The sequence below is a fragment of the Wickerhamomyces anomalus genome (genome assembly GCF_001661255.1).
Source record: "Wickerhamomyces anomalus NRRL Y-366-8 unplaced genomic scaffold WICANscaffold_2, whole genome shotgun sequence".
In the NCBI taxonomy this organism is placed as follows: Eukaryota; Fungi; Ascomycota; class Saccharomycetes; order Phaffomycetales; family Wickerhamomycetaceae; genus Hansenula; species Hansenula anomala.
Window position 1 is genome coordinate 876075 of NW_017567111.1, and position 13916 is coordinate 889990.

Sequence of the window (13916 nt, forward strand, 5' to 3'; positions counted from 1 at the left end):
CTTCTGAAGTGGTTGAGTTTGGTGTGTTTTCAGATGTTGATGCAGCATGTGATGCAGAAATATTGTTTTCAATTGCTGTAACACGAGGATTAGCCTTGGTTTTTCTGGCTGGTTTTCTGGTTTTGGTTACTCTAGTTGTTGAAGAGGTTGAAGAGGTTGAAGAGGTTGAAGAGGTGTTTCTTCTATTGGAGTTTCTTGTGACAGCCATTGTTTCTAGTTGATGTTGATTTAATGATCACTTGTTTTATTTTATTCGTGGTTTTAACCTGACAGAATATCCTCTACTGTGTGTATATAAGGTAATTCCGATGTTCTATTAATATACATATAATGTTACAATTAGTGGATTCTTGATTCTTCTTATAGTTGATGTGAAATGTTGAGTATTGATGAATTGTGCATAATTGGTTATTCTGGTTATGTAATACCTGACAATTTTGGAAAGAAAGAAACGCGATTTCGCGTTGACAAAACTCATAAATGCTCTTTAAGTGCTGAAAAGACTAAGAAACTAGTTGAAACAGTTGTAAAGAAGCCGGTGAAGCCATGGAGATTGACTTTGATGACATCTTGAGAGACTTCGAGAGAGACTCCCGTCCAAATGAGGCTAGTCAAACAAAATTGAAAGAAGATGACCTTCAGGAACTCACACAGTCTTGGATATCTGAACGTATGGCTCCAGAACTCCTGGAGTACAAAGATGCATTGATTGAGAGAATGCTTTCGAGGATAAGAGAACAAGTGGAGTTTATTGAGCTGAATTCCATAGAGTTGCAGACCCAAGAGAAGGATATCAAGCTGCAGTTGATGATTATAGAGTCTGAACTAGATCGTGTGAACTTTATATTGAGATCATATCTACGGACAAGGTTATCAAAAGTAAGTTTTGGAAATTCCAGTGATTTGAGTGTAAATATTAACATTAATTCCAGATTGACAAGTATACCATCTTCATCAGAAATGACGAAGAAATGGTTTCGAGATTATCGGAACAAGAAACAGCATACATGGAGAAACACTTTGAAGCATTACTCCAACTTTACAATTCATTATTTTTGTCATCTTTACCACAGCATTTACAAGCATTAGACGACACCAGTGGTGGTATTTCCATGATTGAGGAACCAAATTTGAAGAGACCAGCATTTGTCAAGGTTATGCGAGACATTCCTGAGGGTATTGTCATTGGAGAAGAAGAAATTGAATTAACAGTAGGGAATATCTACTTGATCAGATACTCTGCAGTGCAGAAATACGTTTACTCTGGAGACGTGGTGCTTATATAGAAAAAGAAGAGTAATAGAAGGTGAATTTCGCTATATTGATTATGTAACATAGTTAAAAAATCGGTATTTCTCTGATAAACAATTTAATACCCATCATCTGGCCTCTGTATATGGATCCAAGAACCCGCTTATCATGTCTTCGTATGATAATAGATATGGTACCAGTGAGGGCAGTCAATTTGGTTCCTCGTCAAGGCATTCAAACACGCTGGCTAGACTAGTCAATTTCTATGGGAACTCTGGCTCAACAACGACATCATCAATATCACCAAGTCGAGTACCCACACCATACACACCATCAAGACAATCACCACCGGTATTCACTCCTTACAATGAATCAACTTCCAACTATGAGGATATCAATCAAACGCGGTTCAAGACAACTCAAGAATTGACAAGTTTAAGCAAAATAAATAATGATTCATCTGATTCTGTGGTGATAGCTGGGAAGAATCTGTTACAAATACTCAAGATTGAAAACTCCACAATAACGCCAGTCAATGACCTTCTGTCAAGCTCATATTACTTGAAGAATAAGAAAGTTATAGGTTCTATATTGGATGTGGAGGCTGGTTACCATAATCATAGTAAATTTATCGCAACTTCAACAACAACTGGATCCATCTTCATCTTCAACAACACCTCGCAGTCTAAAAACAAGCTAGTACTCAAATATAGTGACCACACCAGAGCGGTCAATTCTATATCATTCAGTCAATTGGATTCACACTCTTTATTATCGGGTTCTCAAGACGGTGCTATGAAATTATGGGATTTAAGATCAAATTTAACAAAACCCGTATTCACGATGATTGGTAATTCAGATGCTGTTAGATCACTGAAATTCTCACCTTTCCATAATAAGAAAATGTGTGCAATTTTCGATTCAGGTGTCATACAAAAATGGGATCTTAGGGTACCGACTCAATTTGAAAGAAAGTTTAATGCACATACGGGACCTGGTCTCTCGATAGATTGGCATCCTGAATTGGATTATATTGTTAGTGGTGGAAGAGATAAACAAGTTCAAGTATGGAATATGAATAATAATGATGCAAGACAATTACCAGAACATGTGATCTATACATCTGCTCCTGTGAATAATGTTTGTTTTAGACCAAATTCAAATGGTGTTTCCAACATTATGAATGCTGAAGTTGCTACAACTTTCTTAACAAATGATTTGAGTGTGCAAATTTACTCCCTTAAAAGAAAGTACATCCCAGAATACACTATTGAGAGCCATCACGCTCAGATAAGTGGACTTGTTTTCAAAGATGAAAGGACATTGTTAACTTGTTCTAAGGATAAATCTTTAGTCAGAGATGATTTGAATGCATATTACCACCCAATAGACAACTTACCTATAAATGCAACGTCATGGTCAGTTAATGATGACTTGGTTTTCATTAATCAAGAGAGAGAACCTAAAGAATTAGAACCAATATTAGAGTCAAATAATCAATATAGTGGGTTCAATCCTATTTCTTCAATGATGTCCACGTCCCCAAATAACTCGCCAGGAAATTCTGCTGGAACAACAGCTGTTAATACACCATCAGTCTCCTCATTCCCAGATTTATCACCAAGACCAGGTATGTCAAGAAGTTCAAGTACAGCACTGAGACCTAGCGTTAATCGTGCATTATCCCATGGGAGCCATCATAACAATGTTTCAAATTATTCAAATCCATTTGTTGTTCCAATTTCATTGCCCATTTCCAAAAGTAATGCATCATTGAAATATTTATCTGATAATTATATGTTTGATCCATCACATGATTTGATAATGAGTTGTGAAATAAATGCAAGCGTGGCTAATGATGTTGATTGTCTTAGAGATTCACAAACTTGGAAAGTTATTAAGGAATCACTTATATGGGAAACACAATTAGAGAATGAATTGAAATATGAACTTGATGGTACGACGGAGGCTGAAATCAATACCACTGCTGGCCATGACTATGAAACTGATAATGAAAAAGATTACCATTATAGTACTTCAAACTCTACAACAAACTATGGTAAATCACCGGCCTTGAGTGATTTAAGTGAGTTTAATTCATTGAATTCTAAAGAGATGTCATTAAGGTCGAAGGAAGATTTGAAAATCACCAAAGCTCGTAAAAGTTTTGATGAGATTCAAGAAAAGGGTGAAGAAGTGTCTGATGATCAAGAGGATGTTGATAAAAATAAAACAGTTACAAAAGAGGATATTTTGAAATGGGACGATTTACCAGTGAAACAAGTTACAGAAAAAGATGATACAGTGACAAAGGAAGAAGATGATGAAGAGGAACAACAAGGAGACGAGGAGGAAGCTATTGAATTTGTGGAATCCAAGGCAACGTCAAAGCCGATATCTTTACCAGGGAAGCGTAAACCTAGAAGTTCAATTCTGGAGGCTATTTTACCACCCAATTCTGATGAATCAAACAAGATTGGGAAGTCATCATCACCATCATATTCAATTACATCATCTTTTTCAAATGCATCAAATTCTTTGAGACCACTCACACAATCGTTGGCACCATTATTACATAAATCCAATTTTAACAAGTTGACAAAGCAAGATAGTCATAAATCAGAACTAACAAGACAATTAACAAATCAAAAACAAGAAAAAGAAGCTGATAATAAGTTAATTTTACCACCTTATGCACCAAAGTTTCTCATAAAGAAAGCTATTGATTTTAGTTTACAACAAGGAGATTTAATAATGAGTTGTACTTTATTATTGTTGTTTAATGATCGTTATAAATTATATGGTGATAAGATTGTTAAAGATATGATTCATTCATATTTAGAATTTTTGAAAAAATTACAATTTTTCATAACTTTTACCAAGATTATCTCAATTTCTAAATATAATGAATTTAAAGAAATGTCATTAAATTCTACAATTCTCAGAAGGTTTTGTTCAAAATGTGGAGTATTGATAGTTAATGAAAACTTGAAAGAAGCTGTTCTTAAAGATCCAAAAATTGAATTTGGTACATGGTTTTGTGAAAATTGTCATGATAAAAATCTATGTACTTATTGCAATGAACCTATAAAAGGATTAACAATTTTTAGATTGAAATGTGGACACAGTGGACATTTTGGATGTTTCAAAACATGGATAATTGATGAACAAATGGATGTATGTCCTGCAGGATGTTTGTTTTAATTCTCTTTAGAATCTATTAAATCAATGAAATCACTAATGATATCCCAATAACCTGGAGCCAATGTAGTATCATTATGATGAAATCCTTGGAAAAGTACAAATTTTTCGTAACGATCACCAACATTAGCCAATTCATAAAGTTTCTTCATATGATCAGGGGATACAATCTCATCTAATTCAGCACCAAGAAACAACATTTTAACATTGGGATCAATTTTCGAAATGGCAGTTTCAGAATCCCACAATTGATGACACAATATTGCAACATATTTCAAAAAGGGGAAAACATGAGGAATGTTTTTCCTCAAACTTAGAAAAGTATTCTCCAATATGACACCTTTAACTAGTTTATAGTTCTTTGAAGCGATATGAATAGCCACAGCACCACCTAAAGATCTTCCATATAGTATAACTGAACTTTTATTCAATTGATCATGTTCATTGATATACTCCATCACAGTTTCAGTATCTTTCTTCAACCCAATCTCGGTAGATTCGCCAGTCGACAAACCGTAGCCTCTATAGTCATAAATAAAGACATTAAACCCCAATTGATAAAAATTATAAACCGTTGGCACAGCTAATCCAATATTACCAGCATTTGGATTCAGTATCAACACTGTTTTGTTTTGATAATCAGGGCTTTTAGGGTCCTGTAAGCACAGAAAGGCATGTAGCTTGACACCGTCCTCGGTCTCTAGATATAGATCCTCATAGGGTATTTCGTATTCCTGTGGAGTTGAATGGAAGGCACCAGGGGCTCTTGCATCGTTTAAGCCTGAGGGATAGATCAGTTTGAGCTGGTACTTGTACAGCAGCAGCAGAGAGGCCGTCGTTACGGAAGCAGTCGTGGCCAGAAACATCTTGAGCAGGCTGGACATTCTCTTTCTCTGTTTGAAATTGGCCTGTGATGGTGTTAAATTTGTATGGATTCTATGGCATATTCAAAATCTCTTCGTTATACGCTTTTCGCGACATCCCAACACCACTTCTTTTTTTTTGTTTTTGTAAAAATTTTTGAATCCGTTGACGAAAAAAAGATGAAAAGTCAAAATAACAACGCCATACAAAACACAAATCATCTGTGCTTTGGTTATTTGAATTGCGATGTCTGAAGAATTGAACAAAGCTACTGAAGGATTGTCCTTAGATGCCCCAGCTGCTGTCAACGCTGATACAACCATCTTGTCTGATAAGGAGTTCACTGTTAAACATCCATTGAACTCTGAATGGACTTTATGGTACACCAAACCTCCAAGTGATCCAAAAGAATCATGGGCTGATTTGTTGAAACCTGTTATCAACTTCTCCAGTGTCGAAGAATTCTGGGGGATCTTCAATTCTATTCCTCAAGCTTCAGATTTACCATTAAAAGCTGATTATCATTTATTTAGAAATGGTATTAGACCAGAATGGGAAGATTCAGCAAATGCTGAAGGTGGTAAATGGTCTTTCCAATTTAAAAACAAAAAAGATACAAACATCAATGAATTATGGTTAAGAACTTTATTAAGTGTCATTGGTGAAACTATTGAAGATGATGAAAATGAAGTTAATGGTGCAGTCTTAAATGTCAGAAAATTCGCTTTCAGAGTTGCTCTATGGACTAAAAGTACTGATAAAACTAAATTATTAAACATTGGTATGAAATTTAGAAAAGTTTTGAAATTACCTGATACCGAGCAAATAGAATTTGTTGGTCATAAAGATTCTGAAAACAAAAATTCAAAACCTTTAATGAGTATTTAAGCTTTATGAAAGAAGAAGAGAAAAGGAGAGGATGACAGATGTTCAAAAAAAAGACAACAATGATGTGATTCTTTTTTATGTGTATGTTTAGAGATTATTTTTTTGATCTATTTTTCAAGTTAATGAAAGAAAAAAACACTTATTTTCGTAAAACTTTTACAATCATTGTAAAATAAACTAAAATCATAACTTATATTTTAAATAAGCTGAAATTAAAACTAATGTACAATATATAATTTGGAAAAAAAACTGATAAATATAAAAATTGAAACCAAAAAAGAACAAATCACACGATCACATTGCGTGCATATTTTTTTGTATAAAGTCCACTAATCTTTTCCCCTGTTAAACTAAATTGAATTAAAAAATAAAAAAATAAACGAAAAACAAAACTAGTTTATCTTTTACCTCCCCATAATGATACTATTGTTGAAATCATAAAAATAATAAAGCAACAACAAAGATCAAACCAGATGAGATTGTATTGATGATACCAGCATTGGTTGATTGAGTAACTAAATGTTTACTCTTCACAACACCAACACTCCCACTAATAGAGCCTAATCCAATAGTACCAGAGGATGGTTGATCAACCGAAGAATAAAAACTCTTGAATCTTTGAGAATAAGTTGTTTGCACTGTGGCAACACCACCATTTGAATAAGTAACAGTGACCCAAATTGAAGTCCAAGCAGATGAAGTGATATAAGTAGTTGTAGCATCTGAATATGTAAATGTTGGGTTAACACTTGAAGTATCTGTACCTTGAGATAATTTTGTTGTAGTACGACCTGTGGTTGCAGTATCAGTTCCTTCAACTTCACCATCAGCGGCACCTCCAGTAGTTGTACCTGTTGTAGCTGTTCCTGTACCTGTTCCTGTAGTGGCAGTTCCTGTAGTAGCTGTACCAGTACCTGTTGTAGCTGTGTTAGTTGTAGCAGTATTTGTTGTAGCAGTGTTAGTTGTAGCAGTATTTGTTGTAGCAGTGTTAGTTGTAGCTGTATTGGTTGTAGCTGTATTTGTGGTGGCTGTATTTGTGGTGGCTGTACCTGTACTAGTGACAGTGTTTGTTAAAGTGACAGTAACACCATTGATATTTGTTGTGGTAATAACAGCTATTGAAATCATGTTAGTACTCTGACACGGTGCTTTGAATGGGTGCAAAAAAGGCTCAGTTAAACTCACATGTATAAGTGGTAGCAGCTAGTGCTATTGAAAGCAGTGTAAATAAGTGAAAGATTGAGAATCTCATTATTCCTGTTTGATGTATTGTATTTGGTGTTGTTGTTGTTGTTTGTTGTTGATGTAAATGTTCAGGAACGTATGGGTATCAAATATTCTAGACAAATCAAGATACTTTTTCTGGTGAAACGGAGTGCACAAAGTAACGAATGGACAGTGCTTTCAAATTATAATAAGTGGGTTTAGTACCGTTTGGATTGTTCCCTTGTTTGAGATTGTTCTAGTCCTTTATACGTGAAATTACCTTCTTTTCTTCTCTTTTGCTCAAACTCGATTTTTTTAAAAATAACTGAGAAAAAAATGGCGAAGGGATTTTTGACAAGGCGAAAAAAAAACTTATGTAATCGGATTATGTAATATGTTTATGTAATATTACTATCAAATGTTAGTAATCATGTTGTTTACCTAATAATCAACGTTTTCTTAGTCAGCCTCGGTTGTACTTAGACATGTGTAAAGGAATTTGAAATCAGATCCTTCATCAACAACAACAACAACAAGCAGAATAAAGTACAATACTCTCAAAGATGAGCTCTGGGAAGGACAAGGACAGGCCAGCTCAGGGAGATCCATCGTCACAGCAGCCACAAGCTAACCAACAGCATAAAGCCCAACCCCATCAACTCTTACCGAAATCTAGTCAACAGAATGTACAACAACAACAACAACAACAACAACAACAACAACAATCTCCAAATCCTTTAGCTTATACCTCTCAATTCGATAGCCGCTCAAACGCATCTTCCCAAAATAATACACTAAAGGCTAATCCAAAGCGGAAGAAGAAACCACAAATACAAAAAAACCCATCTTTCACATTCCAAGTCCCATCCCCAAAATATGTTTATAGTGTTGACGATGATTTAGATGAAATTGAACAAGATATAGAGAGAGAATATTTGGAAGGCTATAATGATGCTCTTAGACATCGCTATAGGAAATCAGCTAAAAATCTTAAAGAAACTTCAAGAAACCAAGAAGTTCAAAATCTAACCCATGATGTAATGAATAATTTGATTAATGCTGAATCAAACATCAAGAAATTGGAACAAAAAGAAGCTGATATTATCCATTATAACCATGAACAAGGTGAATTTAAAGATCACAAAGATCCAAACCAACCACAAGATGATTATTTACAACCTCAAAGGTCACATCAACCATCAATTAATCAACTTCAACGCACTCCAACGCCACAACAGCAGCAGCCACAATTTACTGGGAATGAACAACAACAGTCTGAAAGAACAGACGATTTACATGAAGAAGATAACAATGGTGAAGATGATGAAGCAGAAAATGAAGAAGGCGATGAAGATGAAGATGATGTACGTTCAACAACATCCTCGGAAGAAGATTTTACATTAAGAAACCGTCAAGATGCAATTAACTCGACACATCCTTTTGGTATTAGAATCTGGAAACCAGCTTTATATAAAAAAAATAGATCCGTTCAAAGGGAAGCTGATCAAGATATTCATGAAACCGATGACTTGAAAAAAAAGAAAGTTTCTTGGGAAGTTCATTTTACCAATATTATATGGACATTAACTTTTGGTCTCTTATTATTCATTTTATGTCTTATTGGATCAGTTTTTTTGGTGATTACTGGTTATAGTTCTGTTAATTATGCAAAAGTATTTTTCAATTTAGGTATTTATCTCTTGTGGCCATTTGGGAAAGTTATTTACTTGAAAAAAGATGAAAATTACCTAAGTGAAGATCTGAATGAAGGTACAACATTTGTTGAATATGAGCGTTGGAGAAATGAAGAACACAACAAGTTATTCTTCACTTCAAGCCATGTTAACTTACCAACCGTTGGAAATACTTCATCAAATCCTAATAATAATAATAGTAACGTTCCACCTCAAAGACCTCAACCTCAACAGCAATTATCTCAGCAATCACAACAAAGAAATTTGGTACCACTACCTTCCATAGAGGAAAATATTGATGAAGATAATGATAACAAGAAGAAAAGATTATTTGGAAGAGGTGATTGGAGTTTGGGGAGAATTTTGTTTTATTTATATTTCTATTTTGTTTTACAACCAATTTTCCTTTTAATATGGGCATTATGTTGGCTAGTTGTATTCACTATTCCAATGGCCAAGATCATTTCTACATTGACTGATCATTTGAGAAGACATCCATTGGCAATTTTTTTCAAATTTGATTCTTCAAAACCTTTACCATCTGATAAATTTTATAAAAATTCAAACATTTTGTTATGTACCTATAGATCAACAGGTTTCCATTATTATAAATATACTGTGGAGGGTACAAATGTGTTCTTTATTAATTTAATGGCTGTTGTTATTTTCACAATTTTGGATTTTTTCGTTTTGAAAGATTTTATGGGTATTGATGTTCTAATAACAAATGAATCAGTCATATTTGCATTATGTCTTTTATCAATCATCCCACTAGCTTATTTCATTGGACAAGCTGTTGCTTCTATCAGTGCTCAATCTTCAATGGGTGTTGGTGCTGTTATTAATGCATTCTTTTCAACCATTGTGGAAATTTTCCTATATTGTGTTGCATTAAATCAACATAAAGGTTCTTTAGTGGAAGGTTCAATGATTGGTTCAATCTTGGGTGCTGTTTTATTACTACCAGGGTTGTCAATGTGTTCAGGTGCTTTGATCAGAAAGACTCAAAGATATAATCCAGCAAGTGCAGGTGTTTCATCAACAATGTTGTTGTTTTCTATTAGTGCAATGTTTGCCCCAACCATCTTCCATGAGATTTATGGATCTTATGAAATCAAGTGTATTCCATGTCCTCCTTCCACAATGCAATTATCGTTACCACCGACTAAAACTTGTCAAAAATGTCATTTTTTCCAACCTCCACTGAAAGTTGATTCATTATTTCGTGATGTATTGAGACCATTTTCAATTGCTTGTGCCTTGTTATTGTTTCTGGCTTACACAATTGGATTATGGTTTACGTTGAGAACTCATGCAGCATTAATATGGCAAACACCAATCACAGAAAAACAAGCAAAACAACAACAACAGCAACAGCAACAATCAATTCAGTCACCATCGGTGGAAAATATTGCTGAGGTCCAACAATCTCAAGTTATTGAATCAAATGGACATGATGCACCAAACTGGTCAAGACAAAAATCTACATTTGTTTTATTAGGTGCTACATTGTTGTATGCAATCATTGCAGAAATTTTAGTTGATTGTGTTGATTCAGTTTTGAAAAATTTCCCAATTAATCCAAAATTTTTGGGTATAACAATTTTTGCACTAGTTCCAAATACTACTGAATTTTTAAATGCCATTTCATTTGCTACACATGGTAATGTTGCATTGTCTATGGAAATTGGATCAGCTTATGCCTTACAAGTTTGTTTGATTCAAATTCCATCATTGGTTTTATATTCTATTTTCTTCATCTCTGATCAAGATTCGTTGGTTAATGTTAAAGAATCAATGTTCACTTTGATTTTCCCAAGATGGGATCTTGTTGCTTCTTTGATCTCAGTTGTGTTGTTCACATATATTTATGCTGAAGGAAAGTCTAACTATTTTAAGGGAAGTATCTTGATCTTGATTTATATCATTGTCATTATGGGATTCTATTTCACCGGTAGAATTGAATCAAGTGATTTATTCTTTTCAAATTTCATCATTACTTGAAAATATCCTACATTGCATATGTCATTAATTACTTCATTATAATAATATCTATATTTCTTTTATTCTTATTGTATATGGTTTATTCTATTAAATATATGACATCTCATGGGAAAACAGCCTTAACAGCATCTTTGAAAATAGCCAAACCTTCCTTTATAACATCTTCTTCGATGTTTAATGCAGGAACGAATCTAACAGTGTTACCACCAGCAGTAATAACTAATAAACCACGTTCTCTTGCAGCATCAACAATTTTACTTGGATCACTTTTGAATTGAACACCCAATAATAAACCCTCACCTCTAACTTCAACAATTTCATCAACTTCTTCTTTTAAAGAATTCAATTCTTTTCTGAAAAGTTCAGATTTTGTGGAAACATTTTGTAAAAAACCCTTATCAGAAACTTGACTTAAAACATAACTACCAACTCTTGCACCTAATGGGTTACCACCATAAGTAGTACCATGATCACCAACTTTCAAAGCTTTTTCAACATTCTCAGTAATCATAGTGGCACCAATTGGGAACCCATTACCTAAGGCTTTAGCCATTGTGACAATATCTGGGTGTGCTTCTTTTGGTAACTTACCATGAGCCCATAATCTACCAGATCTTCCTAACCCACATTGAATCTCATCGAAGATTAACAAAGCATTATGTTTTTTGGTCAATTTTTTCAATTCAATTAAAAATTCAGTTGGAACTGGACGAACACCACCTTCACCTTGGATTGGTTCAATTATAACACCTGCAGTTTTATCGTTGATTAGTTTTGAAATAGATTCTAAAGTTGGTTCCGCAACATGAACACCAGGTATTAATGGAGCAAAAGGTGATTGATATTTAGGATTTGGAGTGACTGATAAGGCACCCATTGAACGACCATGGAATGAATTTGTAAAAGTGATGAACTCTGTTTTAGATTCATCAATTGTTTTACCATATTTTCTTGCAAATTTTAAAGCAGCTTCATTGGCTTCAGTACCAGAATTTGCTAAAAACACTCTTGAAGCATCATGCATACCACCACTTTCCCTTGTAGTTTCAACTAATTCACGGGATAATCTGTTAGTCCATAAGTTATGATACAAATTGGAACTATGGATCAATTTGGTAGATTGGTCATACAAGATTTTGGAGATTTCTGGATGAGAATGTCCTAAAGCGGTGACTGCAATACCAGCTGTGAAATCAACATATTTACGACCTTCAACATCCCATAAAAAGGCCTTTTCACCCTTTTCAAAGACAACATTTGGACGTGAATAAGTTGTGACTGAATATTTTGAGTTTTCTTGAATGAATTTACCAGATTTACTATCAGAAGCTGGATCTGGGTTTTTCTATTGGGAACTATGTTAGATAAAAACTTAAAAAGAGATAGCACAATCACAACTTACCAAACTGGCTTGTAGATATCTAGAGGTGGAGAATGATCTTTGGAAAGATCTTAATCTAGTGGCACGTAGCATTGTTGGATCACTTTCTATCTTACACTAATACAAGATCTCTGGAGATTGGGAAACTTCAATCTTTATAAACTTCGACTCAGTATCAGTCATAATCAGCGTGGTGTTGCACCGCCCAAAAAAATCTCGAACTTTTTTTGTTGAAAAAAAAAATGCTTTTGGATGCGAAGACGAGTATTAAATCTACACAATTGCCATACAAAACAGACAAGATGAGAGTGTCACTGGGCCTATTCAACACTGCTGTGAAGACAGAGATATCGTACTTCAACACACTTCCAGAAAAACTACAAAGATTCTTCACCCGTTACCCACCAAGACCATTCAAAGAATATGCATCTGAATCAACATTAACAACAGCTGAAAATGCTAACCCATTCATCGCCAACAAACACCCAATCACAAAAAGATACCACACTGCCAAATACTCCATGAGAAGACAAAGTGATCTATGGAAAATCGCATACAGACATGGTATTCAAGATTCTTTACCTCCATTAGCCAATGGTAAGAAATTCTACCAAGAGAAATATGATACAAAACCATTGATGAAGGGTGTGTTGAGACCTAAGGGTGCCAAATATGAAAGAGAAAGACCACTCAAGGAAGCAAAGATGAAAGAAGCTTTATTACATGCTGATGAAAAAATTGCTGAACTTAGAGGTAAAGTACGTATAAATTTTGATTTGAAATTTTTTGATAATCTTACTAACAACTTTTTTAGAAAAAAATTGAAAACCGTCTTGCAAAGAAAGCTAAGAAGGTTAAACATTTTGTTTGATTCTGTTCATAATGATTTATTTTCTCTGTATATATTTAAATGGGGTATGACATATAAAAAAAATGAAAAAAAAAATGTAGGATACTCCAAAACATAACTTTTTTTGCCGGAATATCAACAACAGAGCAACAAGTAACTAACATAGAGTGTATATATGATCAATTTCAGTCCTTTTAACCCAAAATTGGTAAAAAAAAATTGGCAAAAAAAATAGAACTCCTCATGGGGGGCTCGAACCCCCGACATTTCGGTTAACTTCCGCTAAGAAATGGTTTTTCCCTAGTTTGACTGTAAAAGCCGAACGCTCTACCAACTGAGCTAACAAGGACGAGTTCTGACGGTTAAATTTTGTGGTTTACCAGACTAAGTTATGGCTTACGTAATCAACAAAAGTTTTAATGATTAAATAATTCCATAATTTGTGATACCATATATTTGAAAGTCATGCATTAGATTATTTAGGCTATAGATGATGCCTGGACATGTTTTCGACGTTAATTTAGTAAAATTAATTACTATATGTTTTGATTGATCATATATATTTAATTCAAATAGC

At 34.2% G+C, this 13916-nt stretch overlaps 8 protein-coding genes and 1 non-coding gene across 9 annotated transcripts; 5 read left to right on the top strand and 4 right to left on the bottom strand.

Annotated features, from left to right (window-relative positions):
- Positions 1 to 624: 624 nt before the first annotated feature.
- Positions 625 to 1286, top strand: WICANDRAFT_19735 (uncharacterized protein; the record flags this gene model as incomplete). The annotated part of the gene is made up of 2 exons (XM_019180840.2): positions 625 to 879; positions 933 to 1286. Coding segments are annotated over 2 exons (609 nt in total), but the record flags the coding sequence as incomplete, so codon positions are not given.
- Positions 1287 to 1296: 10 nt separating this feature from the next.
- WICANDRAFT_67577 (uncharacterized protein) lies at positions 1297 to 4361 on the top strand (the record flags this gene model as incomplete). Its single annotated transcript, XM_019184093.1, has 2 exons — positions 1297 to 4286; positions 4346 to 4361. Exons 1-2 carry the CDS (start codon positions 1420 to 1422, stop codon positions 4359 to 4361), a joined length of 2883 nt encoding a protein of 960 aa, XP_019040137.1. The 5' UTR covers positions 1297 to 1419.
- A 117-nt stretch (positions 4362 to 4478) lies between these two features.
- On the bottom strand, positions 4479 to 5321 carry WICANDRAFT_15351 (alpha/beta hydrolase; the record flags this gene model as incomplete). Its single annotated transcript, XM_019180643.1, has 1 exon — positions 4479 to 5321. A coding segment is annotated over one exon (843 nt), but the record flags the coding sequence as incomplete, so codon positions are not given.
- Positions 5322 to 5562: 241 nt separating this feature from the next.
- Positions 5563 to 6204, top strand: WICANDRAFT_29498 (eukaryotic translation initiation factor 4E; the record flags this gene model as incomplete). The annotated part of the gene is made up of 1 exon (XM_019181617.1): positions 5563 to 6204. One exon carries the CDS (start codon positions 5563 to 5565, stop codon positions 6202 to 6204), a length of 642 nt encoding a protein of 213 aa, XP_019040139.1.
- A 435-nt stretch (positions 6205 to 6639) lies between these two features.
- On the bottom strand, positions 6640 to 7332 carry WICANDRAFT_61491 (KRE1 domain-containing protein; the record flags this gene model as incomplete). The annotated part of the gene is made up of 1 exon (XM_019183186.1): positions 6640 to 7332. The coding sequence occupies one exon, from the start codon at positions 7330 to 7332 to the stop codon at positions 6640 to 6642; it is 693 nt and encodes a 230-aa protein (XP_019040140.1).
- A 628-nt stretch (positions 7333 to 7960) lies between these two features.
- Positions 7961 to 11108, top strand: WICANDRAFT_51751 (uncharacterized protein; the record flags this gene model as incomplete). Its single annotated transcript, XM_019182676.1, has 3 exons — positions 7961 to 8426; positions 8649 to 9308; positions 9426 to 11108. The coding sequence occupies exons 1-3, from the start codon at positions 7974 to 7976 to the stop codon at positions 11106 to 11108; spliced, it is 2796 nt and encodes a 931-aa protein (XP_019040141.1). The 5' UTR covers positions 7961 to 7973.
- A 103-nt stretch (positions 11109 to 11211) lies between these two features.
- WICANDRAFT_77600 (aspartate aminotransferase family protein) lies at positions 11212 to 12582 on the bottom strand (the record flags this gene model as incomplete). Its single annotated transcript, XM_019184579.1, has 2 exons — positions 11212 to 12453; positions 12511 to 12582. 2 exons carry the CDS (start codon positions 12580 to 12582, stop codon positions 11212 to 11214), a joined length of 1314 nt encoding a protein of 437 aa, XP_019040142.1.
- Positions 12583 to 12791: 209 nt separating this feature from the next.
- On the top strand, positions 12792 to 13360 carry WICANDRAFT_61494 (mitochondrial 54S ribosomal protein mL59; the record flags this gene model as incomplete). The annotated part of the gene is made up of 2 exons (XM_019183187.1): positions 12792 to 13247; positions 13304 to 13360. 2 exons carry the CDS (start codon positions 12792 to 12794, stop codon positions 13358 to 13360), a joined length of 513 nt encoding a protein of 170 aa, XP_019040143.1.
- A 216-nt stretch (positions 13361 to 13576) lies between these two features.
- Positions 13577 to 13688, bottom strand: WICANDRAFT_t47. The gene has a single exon. It is a non-coding gene; the product is annotated as a tRNA-Lys (tRNA).
- Between the last annotated feature and the right edge of the window lie 228 nt (positions 13689 to 13916).